The sequence below is a fragment of the Periophthalmus magnuspinnatus genome, chromosome 23 (assembly GCF_009829125.3).
Source record: "Periophthalmus magnuspinnatus isolate fPerMag1 chromosome 23, fPerMag1.2.pri, whole genome shotgun sequence".
NCBI lineage: Eukaryota > Metazoa > Chordata > Actinopteri > Gobiiformes > Gobiidae > Periophthalmus > Periophthalmus magnuspinnatus.
In genome coordinates this window covers 312,468-331,549 of record NC_047148.1, presented here as the reverse complement: position 1 = coordinate 331,549, position 19,082 = coordinate 312,468, and the positions used below count along the sequence as shown (strand labels likewise).

The window sequence follows — 19,082 nt, the reverse complement described above, 5'->3', positions numbered from 1 at the left end:
TGCAAAGTGCTGCATGTTTTGGAAACGCATTCAGCTGATTGAGTGAGCTGAAAACACAGTCCCTCCACTCTCCTGAGTTCACAGGTCTGATACAGGAACACGGTCATTTAAAAAAAATAAAATGAACACACATTTAAGTCATTTGATACATTTTAATGTCCAGAAAACCACTACCTTAATAAAAGCACTGTCTTAATAAAAGCATTTTTTAAATAAAAGAATGGAAACAGGTCATGTGATAGAGGTAAATGACGTTATGGTGGGAAAGAACTGAGTCATGTGAGCAAAGCAGCCAACGATCTTAAGAGAGACAGAGAGAAAGACAGAGAGTGAGAGAGAAAGAGGGGGAGAGAGACAAAAAAGAGAGGAGAGAGAGTTCACAGACAGAAAGAAGAGATGGAGAGAGAAAGAGGAAAGGGGAAAGAGCAGAGCCTTAGAGACAGAGGAAAGAAGAGTGTGAGGAAGAGCGAGAGAAAGAGGAGATAGGAGAAAGAGAGAGGGGGGTAGAGAGGACAGAGTGTGAGCACAAGAGAGTGCGAGGATAAGAAAAGGGTATGAGGAAGAGAGAGAGGAGAGATAAGCAGATGAGACAGAAGAGAAAGAGGAGATCATAGAGAGATGGAGAGAGAGAGAGAGAGAGAGAGAGAGAGAGAGGAGAGATGCATGGGAGGTCAGAAGCACTCCCTGTGTTACAGATTGTTTAGAACTCTGTTCACTGGAAACATTCAAGCCAAATACATTCTTTGACAGTTCATTTTACAAACAGTTCTGGACACAAACATACATGAGCTTTCTTCTATGTGAGGAGTAATAGTCAGTCCACCTGAGAGGCCAGTAACAAAAGGGATAGATAGTATTCATCTTATAGAAGAGTTTTGTTCTGTTTTAAAAAGGGTGGAGTTTTGTGAGGATTAGTTTGAGGGCAGAGGTCATTGGTTCTTGTGCACATTTGGTACAAGGAGACTTTCAGGTGTGATGCAGCTGGGCGAGTTTTGGGGGGTCTTATTCGTTGTGGAACAGTTTTGGGGAGTCTTGCTCGCAGTGGGATAGCTGGGGAGAGGCAGGTCTTAAGCGCAGTGCGAGGTGTTTTGGGGCTGTCTTGTGTGCAGTGGGACAGGGACAGTTTGGGGGGGTCTTAAGCACAGTGAGACAAGGAGAGTTATAGGGAGGGGGGCTCTAATGCACAGTGGGACAGGGGTATAGACTGTATAAAGAAGTGGACCAAGTGAGTGTGGCAGCACCCATAGCGTTTGGCTCCAGTCAAATGGAGCTTAGCGAGGCTAGCGCTTATGGCTCAAATTTGGAGCTGAGTTCCGTATTTGGAATTCCAACCACAAGTAGCCTTGGAAGGTAACGCCCCTTCCGATTTAGCAGTGGGCAGGTGCTTAGCAACAATTTCAATCAAACCTGTTGCTAACGCTAGTGGGAGTGACCTCAGGGAAAGAAGGCAGCTAACTTGTCTCTTAGTAATGTTCAGCTTTTGAGTTATGGACACAATAGCAAAATAAAAATAAAAATGGGTCACGTTGAATGGGTCAATACGAACATTTTAAGACCAAAATGACAAGCCTGACAGCAGCTTTTACGTAGAGAGGGCGACGGTTTTCTAATGATCACTTCCTATTTGGAACGTAGTGGCTAGCATGTTAGCTATGTCCATTTATATATACAGTCTAAGGAGCAGTCTAAGGGGACAGCGACACAGTTATAGGGGGTGGGTGTCTCAAGCGCAGTAGGACACTTTTGAGGGGTCAGGAACAGTGTGGGACAGGGACAGTTTGGGGAACAGGTCTTAAGCGCAATGGGACAGGCTGAGCTTGAGCAGCCCCTCCGTGTGCATCCTGTAGAGCAGTTTGAACTCCGCAGGCAGCTGGTGGGACTCTTGCCACTTAGTAGTGAACTTGGTGCCCTTCTTGTCATAATAGTGGTAGGGCAGCTCTTTCCCTGTGTTGGGGTCCCAACCGAAGGGCCAGAAACCATACAGGTGGATCTGCTCGCACACCGATGACGCTAACGTGTACATCAGGATGCCCGTACTCAGGCGCTTAGGGGACAACTGCTTGGTCTTCCAGTAACTGCACACACACACACAATTCATATTTCCAAATATTATATGGACATAACATTGACTTGCATTAATTCCCTAGAGACTGATAGTCACTACTTGCTTAACCTAAACCAAAATATAGGGGCAGAGTCTGGACATATGTGAACAGTGTGAATGATCAAACAGGTATCTACACTTCAACATGTCTCTTACTTACTTGTTGATGTACTGCATGATGTTGCCGGGCCAGGCCAGCTGCACCTTGAGCTTCCCTCTGTGTTCTACAAAGAAGTCCACCAGCGTACGAGTGACCGTGGCTGATGTGTGGAAGAAGAAGGCTGGGATCCACAAGATGGCACCATCCAGCCTTTTCAGACTCAGGAAGAAGTTGTTCCTGTCCTGCACAGTCAGTAGGTTGTTGTAGTATTTCTCCAGGATGCTTGGGTTAAACGTGGTCATGTTGGTTCTCCGGCCCACATCCTTCTTGAAGACTTCGGTGGGGGCGAAGTTGCAGCGGAACACAAAGTCAAAGCTGTCAATCTGCGTGCCGCACTTGGAGCCTGTAAGGATGCCACTGTTGCCCACCACAGCGCAGCGCTTGTAGTGTCTGTGCAGGATGGGCGATGCCTCAGGCAGCAGAGAGTAGAAGTTCTCCCCGATGGAGTACACATACTTGTGGCTGGAGTAGTCATAGTGCATGAGCTGGCCCACACGCACTGCGCCCCGCACCAGGCTGAAGTTCTGCAGTACATCAATGTATTGAGCCATCTCCTCCCTGGAATATTAGAAGAACATGGTGAAGAACATCAGAGGAACATGAGATGAACATAAGTAGGGCATGAGAGAAACGCACAGTAACATGAGAGGAGCATGTGAAGAACATCAGAGGAACACATGACAAACATCATAGCAACACATGAAGAGCATCAGAGGAACACATGAAGAATATCATAGAAACCTTCCTGGTTTGGAAATGCTTACCTCTGCTGCACAAAGGCGCTGTGGTTGAATCTCCATTTGGACGAGTTGAGTAGATCTTCAGTCAGTGCACTGCCCACAGGTACAAAGGCAGGATCCAGGTACTTCAGAGCCAGCTGAGAACTACACACACAGCATGTATTAAACAGCAGGTGACAGAGTCATCACAGTGAACATGACTTTTAAAAATCCATCATGCTGCAGCACCAGTGCAACCAAGCTGTTCAAAAAACTGAAAACAAAGTGGCGTGAATGTGTCCAGAGGAGCAGCTTCAAATGAACAGAATAGCATCGTTAGCATGTGAGAATCCTGAGTGTGGACCTTCTTCTCCACATGAGCCTCCACTGCAGCACACCAAATCAAACATGCTCCTTTGACTCCACATGACTGCACAAAGTATGTGGAGAAAACCTCACAGCCTGTGGTCATACATGTACCAAATGTTCCAAATTACAATGCAAATTGTGTTTAAGTTTCATAAAGGTCTTTTTTTTTTGTTTTCTAGTGAAACTCATGGACGGCTCTTTGGGTCAGTGAAATCAATCTCAGACACCTGTGCCAATTAGTTTGCCAGGTAAGTCCAATTAAAGGAAAAACATCTCATTTTCCACATTATTAAGCAGACCATTTTCAAGCAATATGGGAAAGAAAAAGGATCTCTCTAGTGCCGAAAGGCATGAAATAGTTGAATACCTTGATCAAGGTATGAAAACCTTAGATATTTCACAAAAACGTAGGCATGATCATTGTACTACTAAGAGATTTATAGCCGATTCAGAGCACACACAGATTAGTGCAGATTAAAGCACAATGAGGAAGGTTTCTGCCAGACAAACACATCGGATTAAGAGAGCAGCTGCTAAAATGCTAGCAGCCCAGAAATGCATCAAGACTAATTTTCAAACAGTCTTGTTCATTGGTGAGTGCCATGCAACCCTGGATGATCCAGATAGATGGAGTAGTGGATGGCTGGTGGAAAGCCACCATGTCATTTGATCAAAATCTCTCACTATTTGATCAAAATCTCTCATTCACAGCCCATATAAACCTAGCTTGTAAAACCGCATACTTTCACCTGCGAAATATAACTAAAATTAGAAATATTTTACCTAAAAACGATGCTGAAAAACTCATCCATGCATTTGTTACTTCCAGACTTGATTACTGTAATTCTCTGCTCGCCGCCTGCCCCAAAAGTACTATAAAGTACTATAAAGTACTATAAAGTACTATAAGGAGCCTCCAGTTGGTCCAAAATGCAGCGGCCAGAGTCCTAACAGGAACTAAAAGAAGAGACCACATCAGTCCTGTACTAAAATATCTGCACTGGCTTCCTGTCGAGCTTAGAATCAAATTCAAAGTCGTCCTCCTGACATACAAAGCCCTAAACGGTTTGGCCCCATCCTATCTGCAAGATGCTATTGTCCCGTACCAGCCAAACAGAGCACTCCGCTCTCAGAATGCAGGACTATTAGTGGTTCCTAGAGTGTCCAAAAGTACAGTGGGAGGGAGAGCATTCAGTTACCAAGCTCCTGTGCTATGGAATCAACTCCCTGCTGATGTTAAACAGGCCCCCACAGTCTCTGTATTTAAGACCAGGCTTAAAACCTTCCTCTTCGGTATAGACCAGGTTACATAGTGAGGGAGTTAGGGACAAACCCGGGATAAGACAGGCTGCAGTAGGAGTAACTAGCTGGGGGAAGTATGGCAACCTGAGCACTATCCTCTGCTTCCTCCTCCTTTTCTCATCAGCAATGCTATTCACATGTTGTCCCCTGTCCCACTCCCCCTGTGGAGTGTAACTCTTTCAGATGCCCCGATGACAGCTGGACCCTCTCCTCCTCCCCGCCTGGCCCTCCTCCACCCGCCTCCCTCTCCTCCTCTCCTGGCTCTCATCTTCCTCCGCCCCCCTCCCTCCTCCTCGTCTGGCCGATTTTTCTTGTTTTGTCAGATTTTTCCTGTTGTTTGATTTTCCTGTTTGTTTTTGTGTGTATATCACGGTGGCTGAGTGGCTCATGTCTCACAGCAGAAGGTTTGGTTGATCCCCGGGTCGCCCAGGCCTTTCTGTGTGGAGTTTTTCATGTTTCTCCCCGTGTCTGGATGGGTTTCCTCCGGGTACTCCAGTTTCCCCCATCAACCAAAACATGAACGCCCTTCGAGACAACTGTTGTTGTGATTTTGGGCATTACAAAAATAAAATGAATTGAATTGAATGTCCCAACAAGTCTGAGACATCAGCATGGAGGTGGCGGAGTCATGTTTTGGACCAGAATCATGGGGAGAGAGCTGGACGGCCCCTTAAGGGTCCCTGAAAGTATGAAAGTGACCTCTGTAAAGTATCTGGAGTTTCTGACTGACCATGTTCTTCCATGTTACAAAAAGAGGAACCGTGCTTTCTGTAGCAAAGTAATCTTTATGTATGACAATGCACCATCTCATGCTGCAAGAAATACCTCTGCATCATTGGCTGCTATGGGCATAAAGGAAGAGAAACTCCAGGTGTGGCCTCCGTCCTCCCCTGACCTTAACCCTACTGAGAACCTTTGAAGCATCCTCAAGTGAAAGATCTATGAGGACGGCAGGCAGTTCACATCCAAACAGCAGTTCTGGGAGGCTATTCTGACATCCTGCAAAGAAATTCAAACAGAAACTCTCCACAAACTCAGTTCAATGGATACAAGAATAGTGAAGTGCCTATCAAATAATGGATCCTATGTTAAAATGTAACTTGACCTGTTCAGAAGTTTTGATTAAAATAGCTTTTGATATGCTAATGATTCTAATTGAAAAACAAATGACCATTTTCAGTTCTTTACAACAATAGCTTGGTTTGAAACTCTGTTGTGCATAAGAATTTGGAACAATGCATTTTAAGTTTTTATTTTTGAAAAAAATACTGTTATCATTGGGAGGTTTGTTCAATAACATTCAAATTGTACTCTAAAGGCTGATGACTTGGCTGATGAAAATGATCATGTCTGTCATTTATATTGATGATTTGGTAAAATCAGAAAAAATATGATTTGCATAATAATTTGGAATGCAGTGTATATCCGCAGATGCAGCAGCGCTTATTAGCAATCCTAGTGGAACTGTTCTACATGTGCCTGTGTCCCTGGTCCATTGCAAGGCCACCAAAAGAAGACTGTTCAGATCTGTTTTACTAAAAAGACCTGAGCAGGTCTCCAGTCTTGGGGACCTCCTGGATATATATATATATATATATATATATATATATATATATATATATATATATATATATATATATATATATATATATAAATTGTTTCACTTTAGTACTTTGGTATATTGCAGCCAAATCATTTAAGTACATTTTTTTCCTCATTAATGTACACACAGCACCCCATATTGACAGAAAAACACAAAATTAATAAATTTTTATTTTTTATTTTTTTGCAGAATTATTAAAAAAGAAAAACTGAAATATCACACAGTCATAAGTATTCAGACCCTGTGCTCAGTATTTAGTAGAAGCACCTTTTGAGCTAATACAGCCATGAGTCTTTTTGGGAATGATGCAAGTTTTACACACCTGGATTTGGGGATCCTCTGCCATTCCTCCTTGCAGATCCTCCTCAGTTCTGTCAGGTTGGAGGGTGAACATTGGTGGACAGCCATTTTCAGGTCAGGGCTCTGGCTGGGCCATTCAAGAACAATCACAGAGTTGTCCTGAAGCCACTCCTTCATTGTTTTAGCTGTGTGCTTAGGGTCTTTGTCTTGTTGGAAGGTGAACCTTCATCCCAGTCTGAGGTCCTGAGCTGAGTCCTGGAGAAGATTTTTATCCAGGATATCCCTGTACTTGGCCGCATTCATCTTTCCTTTGATTGCAACTAGTCATCCTGCCCCTGCTGCTGGAAAACACCCCCACAGCATGATACTGCCACATACCGCTTAGAATTAAGTTCTATGTTGGTCTCATCAGACCAGAGAATCTTGTTGCTCACCATCTTGGAATCCTTCAGGTGTTTTTTAGCAAACTCCATGCAGGCTTTCATGTGTCTTGCACTGAGGAGAGGCTGAGGAGAGGCCACTCTGCCATAAAGCCCTGACTGGTGGAGGGCTGCAGTGATGGTTGACTGTCTAGAACTTTCTCCCATCTCCCGACTGCATCTCTGGAACTCAGCCACAGTGATCTTTGGATTCTTCTTTACCTCTCTCACCAAGACTCTTCTCCCCTGATTGCTCAGTTTGGCCGGATGGCCAGCTTTAGAAATTTAAGGATTATAGAGTCCACTGTGCTCTTAAATATAGCAGAAATCTTTTTGTAACCTTGGCCAGATCTGTGCCTTTCCACAATTCTGTCTCTGAGGTCTTCAGACAGTTCCAAGAGCTCATGATTCTCATTTGCTCCGACCTGCACTGTGAGCTGTAAGGTCTTATATAGACAGGTCCTGATCAAGTCCAATCAGTTTAATCAAACACAGCTGGACTCCAATGAAGGTGTAGAACCATCTCAAGGATGATCAGAAGAAATGGACAGCACCCAAATTAAATATATGAGGGTCACAGCAAAGGGGCTGAATACTTATGGCCATGTGATATTTCAGTTTTTATTTTTTAATAAATCTGCAAAAATTTCAACAATTTCATGTTTCTCTGTCAATATGGGGTGCTGTGTGTACATTAATGAGGAAAAAAATGAACTTAAATGATTTTAGCAAATGGCTGAAATATAACAAAGTGAAGTGAAAAATTTAAGAGGGTCTGAATACTTTCCGTACCCACTGTGTAATATCCATATGCATATTGATCACATGCCAGAGTATGAGAATCTAAGCTGGAGCAGTCGAACAGAGAGGGCCTGACAGCAGGACACAGCTCCACAGGACACCCCCCCTCTCCTGCCCTTCCACATGTCACACTTTATACTGGGGTTAGAAGAATGCACCACTGCACCTCTATGCCATGTTGAAATTGTTTCACACACCCACAGTTCATTTTTGGCATTAAACTTTGTTCCAACACAGGAAGAAATTACAAATAATGCCATGCTTTAACCAGTGTGTCCTGCTGCCGCCCCCAGTGTTGGGGCCAGTGGGGCCCTTGAGCATTACATTTTCCTCCTTATGACCCCTTCTCCTGGTCAGGAGGAACAGGCACAGCTCCAATCTACAAGTATATCTGTATATGTGTGTAACAGTGTGTGTGTTCACCTGTGGTCGGGCTTGTGAGGGGCCCGCTCACTGCAAAACAAAAACATCTTCTGACACTGACACAGCACTGACAGAGCCCAGGGGCCAGAGCCCAGTGGCCCAAGAGCCACAGGAGTGCACATGTGAGTCCAGAACACCTTTAGACTCAGATGTCTCTAGTCTGAAAGTCTCCAGTCCTACACTGTCCTCACACAGCTGTGCACATGTTCTTTGCTTTGTCCGATTGTGTGTGAGATTTTACATTTCACAGTAGGAGTAATATAGTAAACTTTAGTGAACTCAAACTAGCTTCAAGGCTAACACAGCTAGGTATACAGAGTAGACCATTAGAGTGCAATACAGCAGTTTTACACTGGGCTGTGGAGAAAGAAGCCTGTGATACAGTATATGTGTGTATATATTTTGCATTATTCCAGCCTTTTATATACAGATGGAAACCTGCAGGTGTCCAAGTCTATCTATCTAGTCTGCAAGTTTATCTTATGCAGACTTATTTATCGACTGGCATTAGTGGATATCTTCTCCATCAATCTCCAGGATAAACCCTAGTAATCCTACCATCTCTGGCCTTTCAGATACACTCTCTCCACCCCATCTCTACCACAGCAGCAGAGCCAACAGCCTCTTCAGCCTCTCCCTCAGCAGATGTCACTTGCACACTCTTCTCATTCTCTGCTGTATGACCTTGTCTTTACTTAAATGGAGTCCCTCCTTATATCTGTGTCTGTCCTGTGTGGTCGGTGGGTGGTGTGACTCACCGGAAGCCTGCATGCAGCATGTACATGCGGGGGCCCCCTCCTTGGCCGTAGCGGGGGGGCCCTCCCTGTAGGAGGTCCTTCTTGATGGACACATAACTGATGAGTGACAGGATGAGCAGAGCCACGCTGAACATGACAAGCCCCAGGGCACTGACCAGCCGCACCATCCTTCGTCCTGCTCGGGCCCCTGGGCAATCTGCTGCTGCCAGGAGCCTGCACAGGGGCCATCCAGGACCGGGGCCTGAGGGAAAGGAGCATATTCATGTACAGTTGAAACCAGAAGTTTACATACACTATATAAAAAGACAAGTACACTTTTTTCTCACTGTCAGTCTAAACTTTTCCTGTTTTAGGTCAAGTAGGATTACCCAAATTATTTCTATTTGCTAAATGCCAGAATAATGAGAGGATTTGTTTTAGACCATTTTTCATCACTTTCTTCAAAGTCAAAAGTTTACAGACAGTAAGATTACTATGCATTTAAACAATTTGGGAAAACCCAGATGATGAAGTCATATCTTTTGAAGCTCCTGATAGGTTTATTGACAACATTTGAGTTAATCAGAGACACACCTGTGGATGTATTTGAAGGCACACCTGAAACACACTGCTTCTTTGTGTAACATCATAGGAAAGTCAAAAGAAATCAGAAAGAAAACTGTGAACTTGCACAGGTCCAGTTCATTCTTGGGTGTAATTTCTAGATGGCTGAAGGTGCCACGTTCATCTGGTCAATTATACTCAAGTATACACACCATGGGAATGTCCAGCCATGCTCAGGAAGGAGACTGGTTTTGTGTCCCAGAGATAAATGTGCTTTGATCCAAAATTTGCATATCAACCCACAAACAAAAGCAAAAGATCTTGTGAAGACGCTGGCTGAAGCTGGAGTCTTTCATTATCCACAGTGAAACGAGTTCTGTACTGACATGGCCTGAAAGGCTATTCACACGTACAACGTGGAAATAAGTTCGGCGATCAGCTGATGGAGGGTCTTAAGAAATCAGTCGACTTCGCCTTTGATCAGATTAAAGACGTTAAACAAAGAGTTGATATGGTTGAACGTAACACTATCCTCCAGCTAAAGGAACGACTTGTTGAATCTGAACACTACTCTAGACACTGGAATCTGAAACTTTAAGGGGTACCAGAGACTGTGAACAAAGAAGATATTAAAAAAAAACAACTATCTGAATCTGCCAGTGTGTTCTCCCTGAAGGTAACAAAAGCTCCCCGATGTGATTGACACTGCACTGCTGAGGGAAACTGAAGGAGAATGAGAGCAGACCGAGAGGGATCATTCTGCAGTTCTCATTCAGAACCTACCGAGATGCTGTGTGGAAAGCCGCAAAAAATAATTTCTTTCTTAAAAGAGCGCCATCTTTACTTCACGGAGGATCTCTGCCCAGTGGACCGTGAGAGAAGAGCAGCGCTGTGGCCTGTGGTCCAGGCGGCCCGACGAGAGGGAAAGATCGCTTACTACATTGGTCCCAGAGCGTACATCAACGGCAAAGAATTGGGCCTCCCAGGGACCTGATTTTGGGAGGGTCTGATCTACACCCAGTATAAGCTCACGTTTGTTTTCAACTTGAAGAAGACTGACCACTTATTCCAGTATTTGTTTTGTGGTCCTAGATGTAAACTTTTTGCTCAATATGGTGACATTGAGCTTATATCAAAGCTAAAAGGTCGTTGTGGACATGTTTTATCTTAGCACTTATCTTGCAGCCTGAGGTAGCGTTAACTCACTTCACATTTTTCTTTTTTCTGCTCCATTTATTAATATTAGTGCTGGATTGAAGTAACACAGTGTGCACACTTCTCTACTCAGGTTCTTGTTCTTGTCTTTATGTCTTGTTCTTTAGGTTCTTTAAATGCCAGGGGCTTAAAAAATGCAACAACATGTAAAGCATTATTTCTGTTTGCTAAAAAATTAAATATAGACTTTTCTTTTTCCAAGAATCCCACTCTACATGTGATGACACTAACTTTTGGAGGACTCAGTGGGGTGATAATGTATTTCCTTCACATGGAAGTTCGGCTGGTACTCTCATGTAAAGCACAAATGTGAAGGTGATATCCTCACACAAATGTGACAGTGAGGGACATTTTGTATTCATGGTGTTGGACTATTATAATAAGACTTTTATTATTATTAACATTTATAGTTGCAATTCAAAACATGAAAATTCTGAACTCCTATCCACCATAGAAAATGATTTATTTGACTTATTAAACCAGTACCTAATGCAATAATAATAATAGGAGGAGATTTTAATATGGTACTGAACAATCAATTAGATAGAGCCACCACAGAGCAATAGCACTGATACTCATTTACTTACATTTATGCAACGTTTCAGTCTTAAAGACTTTTGGAGAGAAAAATTCCAAACAGAATTAGTTTTTACATGGAGTAACAATAGTGGTTCCAGGCAGTCACGGATCGACTACTGGCTGGTGTCTGATTGTCTCGATACAGAAGGCATTAACATTGATATTCTCCCCACCAATTACCCCAAAGTAAATCCCAAAACAAGAAAGCCTGCTGGATTCTAAATAATTCTTACTTAGACAGATACGTTAGGTCGTTAGCTGCATAAAGACGCCTGTCCACCCCATACAATCAGTAAGACTCCAACTACTAACATGGCAAAGACCAAACAACTGTCAAAATGCACAAGAGACAAAATTGTAGACCTCCACAAGGCTGGAAAGGGCTACAGGGCAATTGCCAAGCAGCTTAATGAAAAAAGATCCACTGTTGGAGCAATTATTAGAAAATGGAATAAGAGAAAGTAGATAGACGATAGAGAAAGCAAGATCTCACCTCGTGGGGTCTCAATGATCCTAAGAAAGGTGAGGAATCAACCCAGAACTACACGGGAGGAGCTGGTCAATGACCTGAAAAGAGCTGGGACCACCGTTTCCAAGGTTACTGTTAGTAATACACTAAGACGTCATGGTTTAAAATCATGTATGGCACAGAAGGTTCCCCTGATTAAACCAGCACATGTCCAGGCCCGTCTTAAGTTTGACAATGACCATTTGGATGATCCAGAGGAGTCATGAGAGAAAGTCATGTCGTCAGATGAGACCAAAATAGAACTTTTTGGCCTTAATTCCACTCGCCGTGTTTGGAGGAAGAAGAATGATGAGTACCATCCAAAGAACACCATCCCTACTGTGAAGCATGGGGATGGAAACATCATGCTTTGGGGGTGTTTTTCTGCACATGGGACAGGACGACTGCACTGTATTAAGGAGAGGATGACCAGGACCACGTATTGCGAGATTTTGGATTTTGATTCCCTCAGTTAGAGCATTGAAGATGGGTCGTGGCTGAGTCTTCCAACATGACAATGACCTGAAGCACACAGCCAGGATAACCAAGGAGTGGCTCCGTAAGAAGCATATCAAGGTTCTGGAGTGGCCTAGCCAGTCTCCAGACCTAAACCCAATAGAAAATCTTTGGAGGGAGCTCAAACTGCATGTTTCTCAGCGACAGCCCAGAAACCTGACTGATCTACAGAAGATCTGTGTGGAGGAGTGGGCCAAAATCCCTCCTGCAGTGTGTGCAAACCTGGTGAAAAACTACAGGAAACATTTGACCTTTGTAACTGCAAACAAAGGCTACTGTCCCAAATATTAACATTGATTTTCTAAGGTGTTCAAATACTTATTTGCAGCAGTAATATACAAATTAAAATATATAGTTAAATATATAAATATATACGGTTTACCTCACCTAAAACAAAGATCTGTACAGTGTGTTTGATGATTAAAAGGGAGGGGCGTTACATTGAATAAAGGAATGTGCTGTTATTTCTAGACAAGAAGAAGAATACATTATTATCATGAGAAATTATTATTGCAGTAATAACAATAATGTAAGAATGTTCCTTTATGGTGTAAGCTTCAAAGACCAAGAGTCTAAAACATAAAGTCAGAAGGTTTTATGAGTTCCACACTGGTAATGTGAACAATGAAGCAACGGACTCTCAGGAAAGGACAGAACAGAGTCCTGAGACGTGAATGTGACAGCTTTTATAGGGTCCTCCAATATGTGTGTGTGTGTGGGTGTGTGTGTGTGTGGGCGTGTGGGGTCTGCACTATATCTTCATGAGTTTATTTGTATTCCATTGGTCTGCGCCCCCTGGTGGGGATGTGTTATTTACCTTAGTGTTAGTAAATAAAGATACCAGTGTAGATACCATGTAGTGCTGCACTGCTTAAAAAAAACAAACATACAATAATAAAATAAAATGGCACATGGCATAGAAGGTAAACAGCGCCCTCTACTGGTATTAAAGTGGTGTAGCCACAGATCAAATTAAATCTGGCCCAAATGGTTAAACTGCAATATCCCACTATATGTACAACTAATCAGTGTCTCTGGTTTATAGACTATGAATGTGAAAATGATATTGTTACCTCTGTCTCTGTTATTACGTTTTCACAAGGTTTATTTTGTTTAAGTTATGAAGTAGCTACAATTGAGAAAAAATCACCTCAAACGTTATATTTGTCTATTGATATTCAATCTAAACAGAAAGAAACGGCTGTGACGATGACATCTTGACTTAATAAATACTTAAATACTTAATAAATGATTAAAAATAACGTACGTAATGTACGTATCGTACGTTCAAAGACAGAGGTGGAAGTGCGGTCCATGGTGTAGGACTGTCCCATTTCGGTAAGATGGAGACTACACTGAGGAGGACACATTTTCGGCTGGGGGCTTCGAACGATACTTGCGGGAGTACTTCGAAGGGACCCTTTAAAAGGTGGATTTGGCAAATTGGGACACGACCTGTGATTGGCCTAGATGACACTTCAAACTCTGCCCCTGCAGCCAGGTATTTGTAATCAGAAACACCGGACTGTAATCAGGGCAGTACAGTTTAGTAGTGAAAAAGTGGATTTAGTGTTTAGTCCCACTTTAAAAGGTTTATGGTCACATCTTAGATGGCACTTTTCCACCCTGGAGGTGTTTAAAGGAACCGCTTACTCAAGTACAGTGTCTTGCTCAAGGACACAATGACAGTATTCACCTGAGGGAGATGGGATTAAGTTCAGTTGAAGGTCCCTGAGCACAGCTCGGGTCTGCCCCTGATCTAACCCAGATGTCCCCACTGTGTCCTACAGCTCTGACTGTCCCGTGTCTGTCCCTCTGTACCACTCCTCCTTTTACACACCGTTAGAGACATTTAGACGTCAGACACCAGTACGTCATCACGCAAGAGAGGAAGCTGGGAAATGGAGTCCAGATTGTGCAGACTCGCTCACATCAATCTGCTGTTAATGTTTACCCCCGCTCCGACAGCCACCTCAGTATCTGCACGCTGTCCCAGGGCTGTGCGGGGCCAGAGCCGGGGCCAGAGCCGGGGACAGGGCCGGGGACAGAGCCGGGGACAGACGTGAGACAGCGGCGGTGGATGCTGCGGGTACGGGAGGAGAGGGATGCGGAGGAGAGGCGGATGAGAAGCGAAGAGAGCCTGTGTGATAGAGATGGAGCAGGTGATGCGGAGGCGGTGGGTGGGCGAACTCACAGCTGGAGCGCAGGCGGACGCGGAGCTGCGGCGGAGCGGTGGAGGAGCGGTGGAGGAGCGGTGGAGGAGCGGTGGAGGAGCGGTGTCGGCCTCTGCGCTGGCTCTGTTCGGCTCCGTTCTCCCCGGTACTCCTGCACTGAGCGTTATTTCCGGCGCAGGAGCAGAGACCACCAGCTACAGCACGAGGCGGAGTCTGCGGAGGTCGTGAACCGCCATTTCCGGTCAGCGAAGTGATCCGGCCCTGCGCAGTGTCCTCTGGTGCTGCTCTGTGGAAGACAAGGCTTCCCGAGATGCACTGGGCCGGGGTCTGCAGCCCAATGGACCACAGTCAACTGCTCCGAAATAATGGAGCGCTATTCAACTTCTGTGGTGGAGAATAACTGCTTTGCCTGCAACGTTCCACAGTATAGCATTAAATTGATCTATCTACATGGAAAAAAGCAGGTGACGCAATCAGGCCAAGTTACAGGTCAGATCTGTGGAGAGGCGGTCATGCTGCATTTTGTCATAATGTTTTTCAGTAAAACACATGTCATTGATAAAGGTGGATAACTTTAATGCTTTCCTGTGGAACATTCCAAGCAACCATAACATCTCCATACAGAAAACAGGTGCAGGCGCTTCATCACATATGAGAATGTCAAGAGATAACCTGCTTGTCAAAACCTGATCTTGTCAGATCTTAGACGCCAAACAGGGCTGGTCCTGCTGAGACCAGGTGTCAAAGTGGGGCAACATGCTAGCATGAAAGTGGTGTGTGTGTTGATGGCGGTCAGAGGTGCTGATGCCGCAGATTGGCAGCCTTGCTTCTGTCTGTCCCAGGACAGCTGTGGCTACAGTAGTATTTTACCACCACCGAATGTGGCGTGAATGAATAATGCACCAATTGTAAACTGAAAGCACTGTATAAAAGGCATCATTATAAAATGCATTATTATTATTAATTTAATTTTATTGATTTAAAAGCACAGAACAGAACAATGGATGTAAGAAAATATTTTGCATTTTAAGAACCACCAGATATGACCCAAAAGAGGACAAAAACGTGCAAACTGCAGGGGAGTGTGATTGAAAAGCACTGGAATACAGAAAGAAAAGACTTTGACAGCACAATAGAAGTTTATTATGGAACAAACTGAACACACCACAATGCGTTTACTGTACACACAAAGTCCAGCTCATTTACAAGCATGCAGAGGGTCACAGAAATCAAACTAAATATCTTCTTTGCACTAAAATAGAACTCTACATCTGCAAATTTACACAGAATAGCACCACACTACAAACAACATGATCAGGATATAACTGCTTTTGATAAGTTCAGATTTGTGTAGACTCTGACATATTTTTGACTTGTGATAAGTTTACAATATAACACTTTTTTATATATTTCTGTTAAAAAATAAAATAGGCCCCCTGGCATCCAACTGACTGACTTCCATTTGAAGTATGAACGATTCAGAAATCTAAACCAGGTGTGGGTCGCATGGGAATGTTTCAGCACATTTAAATAAGCAAAAAAACCAAAAACATTATCCACATAACGTACAGTACACACATGTTGTAGTCAGTGGACTACCCCCCCCTCCAAGCTTTATAGTAATAAAAAGCCATTAATTAAATGAATGTCAGATAGATGGGTTAATGCCATACTGAGAAACATTCCAGGCAAGGCTAAAACATCTTCATGGAGAAGAGCAGGAGACGTTTGGACACAATAGCATTAGTATTTCATTTGTTGATAACAGTATATGTTTCCATGGGAGGTTTCATTGTGAGAGCGAGTAGTTTAGTGAAGGTGAAGACAACTTTTAAATACACTGAACAGGTCTCAGTTGGATTCCACTTGACTTAGGCCCTAAGGATAATGTGTACCATATATCACAAAGTATGTGTGTACATATTCCCATCAGATGAACTGAAGCAAGTCCCAACATACTGTTTTCTATCACAGAACAAACAAATAAATGGCATCCATCCAGAACAGTGTAGTGAGTTTCTGAACACCACAACCGTGGTGGGCAAGACAGACCCTGACTGTGGGCAGACAACAGAGGTGGACTAGGTAGGTGAGGTGGTGAGCAGAATGGTTGCGGGACACATTTAGACCATGAAACGGTGCTCCTTGCCGTCGTGTGCCATGAGGATAACATTGCGGTTGGAGGTCCAGATGAGGCGGGCGAGTTTTAGGTGGTTCTGGGAGCCGGGGGAGGCGGGCTGCACTGGTGGCACCTGGTATGTCTTTATGCAGCGCAGCTGAGGAGCTGAGTTCAACATGCCAATGCTGCCTAGCAGGCTGGTGTTCATCTGGGCAAAGGATAAAAAAACAAAACACATTTAGGTCAAGTCACACACAAAATAAGACTCTAATGTTAAAGTAATGGCTCTTACTTCCCCCACCTGAAGCACCCAGTGTAACTATACTTAAAGTACATTTTTACAGCGTAGTACTTTTATTTTTACTTCACTATATCTGAGATGGTACTTTCTACTCTAGTATATTTCTGAAAAGGACTGAAAAGGAAATAATACTTTCCATATTATTATTTTTTTGTCACCTGAAGTACCACATGGTACACATGTGTAATATAGATTGAGGGGACATAATGTAGTTTCATTTAATTTCACGCATGTTCGGATCCGTGTAGTGTGTAATAATAGCATAATATAGCGGCCCCTAGAATATTGTGCAAGTGCCCACCTTGGCCCCAGGCCAGGTGTTGCAGCCCTCTTGTATGTACTTCATAATGATGGAAAGGAGTGAAGAGTATACTTATAAACTGAGTGACTCCATATGATGAGTAGAAAAGCAAGGCCAGCTACGTCACCCAGACCAGCATTACGGTGGCCCCACCCTGGAGCCAGGCCCAGGATGGGTGCACAACAACAAGCGCCTGGACCTTTCCCCATAGGGCCCACCCAGGCACAGCCCGATGGAGCGACGCAGGGCCTTCGTCCTGTGGACCCACCACCTGCAAGACTGATCTGTGAGCAGCAGTTCAAGGCAGGGGCCTCGACGTCCGGATCCCTGGACATGGAAATTGGCATAGGGGACATGGAATGTCACCTCGCTGGAGGGTGAAGGCTTGTGAGCTTATGTGGGAGGTTGAGCGTTACCGACCTCCACGCACAGTTTGGGCTCTCTAACCTAACTCCTTGAGAGGGGCCAGTTGACAGCTCTGCCCTTCTCTCGGTTGACAGCATCACAAGGAGCTGTCAACCGATCACCACCTTGTGATGAGTTGGATCCGCTGGCAGAGGAGGAAACCGGACAGACCTGGCAGAGCCAAGTGTACTGTGAAGGTCTGTTGAGAACATCGGGTGGAGCCCTCTGTCAGCAGAGTCTTCAACTCACACCTCTAGGAGAGTGGGCCATGTTCTCCCCCGCCGTTGTCGATGCAGCCGCTCATAGCTTTGGACATAAGGTCTGTGGTGCTTGTCGCGGCAGCAACCCCTGAACCTGGTGGTGGACACTGGAGCGGTTGCAGAGGCAAAAACTCATGGAGGACGACTATTGGATGGCCTCAAAGAGATTCTGGAAAATCATCCAACGCCTCAGGATGCCTCAACAATGTTTACAGTATGGATGGAGAGCTACCGACCTTGACTGGGGATGTTGTCAGACGGTGGAAGGAATAATTTGAGGATCTCCTCAATCCAACTGTCACCTCTTCTGAGGAGGAAGCAAAAGTCCTCGGTGGCAAGGCTCCAGGGGTGGACGAGATCTGTCCCGAGTACCTTAAGTCTCTGGGTGTTGTGGGGCTGTCGTGGCTGGCACGTCTCTTCAGTATCACTGGACTGGGGCGGTGGTCCCTCTTTTTAAGAAGGGGGACCAGTGGGTGTGTTCCAATTACAGAGGAATCACACTCCTCAGCCTTCCTGGTAATGTCTATTTCAGGGTACTGAAGAGGAGAATTCAACCAATAGTTAAACCTCGGATTCAGGAGGAGCAGTGTGGTTTTCATCCTGGTCGCGGAACACTGGACCTCTACTGTCCATGGGGTCCTTGAGGGTTCATGGGTGTTTGTCCAACCAGTCCACATGTGTTTTGTGGATCTGGAGAAGGCATTCGACCATGGTGTTCTTTGGGGGGTGCTCCGGTAGTATGGGGTCTGGTGCCCTTTGCTAAGGGCTGTCCGGTCCCTGTATTGTACTTATGGACAGAATTTCTTTTTTGCAATCAAATTTTCAAAATCAGGATAACAAAAAGTAAAGAAAAGAAGAAACCCCAATAATCCTGAGTTCATGGTGACATCCTACCACTCCTCCCTGGGCTCCACATGAACATTGTTGAACAAAAACATTGTGTACACATACAAACAAACACTTGCAAAATACATAAATAAATAATATATAAATACAAACATGGACAGAATTTCTAGGTGCAGCCATGGGCTGCAGGGGGTCTGGTTCAGGAACCACAGGATCTCATCCCTGCAGCCCAAGTGTGAAGGGACTGGGATGAGAATTAACTCCTCCAAATCCGAGGCCATGGTTCTTGACCGGAAAAAGGTGGCTTGCCCTTTCCGGGTGGGTGGTGAGTCCTTGCCTCATGTGGAGGGTTTTAAG

General features: G+C 44.4%; 3 protein-coding genes across 4 annotated transcripts in view; 1 reads left to right on the top strand and 2 right to left on the bottom strand.

The window, feature by feature from the left end:
* fech (ferrochelatase) overlaps nt 1–19,082 on the top strand; it is a 112,868-nt gene that overhangs the window by 41,378 nt on the left and 52,408 nt on the right. The gene's annotated exons all lie outside the window — the stretch shown is intronic.
* Nucleotides 137–14,731, bottom strand: st8sia3 (ST8 alpha-N-acetyl-neuraminide alpha-2,8-sialyltransferase 3). The gene is made up of 5 exons (XM_033989891.2): nt 14,514–14,731; nt 8,959–9,199; nt 3,029–3,148; nt 2,265–2,822; nt 137–2,075 (listed from the first exon to the last, which is right to left on the bottom strand). Exons 2-5 carry the CDS (start codon nt 9,123–9,125, stop codon nt 1,793–1,795), a joined length of 1,128 nt encoding a protein of 375 aa, XP_033845782.1. The 5' UTR covers nt 9,126–9,199; nt 14,514–14,731; the 3' UTR covers nt 137–1,792.
* The window catches only part of LOC117391464 (WD repeat-containing protein 7), a 57,084-nt gene continuing 53,570 nt past the window's right edge, over nt 15,569–19,082 (bottom strand). The window contains exon 31 of one of the 2 annotated variants that reach the window (XM_055231840.1): nt 15,569–16,820. In XM_055231840.1, the coding sequence (XP_055087815.1) occupies nt 16,617–16,820 (204 nt within the window). In that variant the 3' untranslated portion in view covers nt 15,569–16,616. The remainder of the gene's footprint in view (nt 16,821–19,082) is intronic. The other variant, XM_033989283.2, reaches the window with a different exon arrangement.

Bases quoted from the DNA above. Each gene is read 5' to 3' on its own strand.
- st8sia3 (XM_033989891.2), bottom strand. From the start codon at position 9,125: ATGGTGCGGCTGGTCAGTGCCCTGGGGCTTGTCATGTTCAGCGTGGCT. The intron at 2,823-3,028 runs GTAAGCATTTCC...CTAATATTCCAG, and splicing joins AGCGCCTTTGTGCAGCAGAG to GGAGGAGATGGCTCAATACA. The intron at 2,076-2,264 runs GTAAGTAAGAGA...GTGTGTGTGCAG, and splicing joins ATCATGCAGTACATCAACAA to TTACTGGAAGACCAAGCAGT.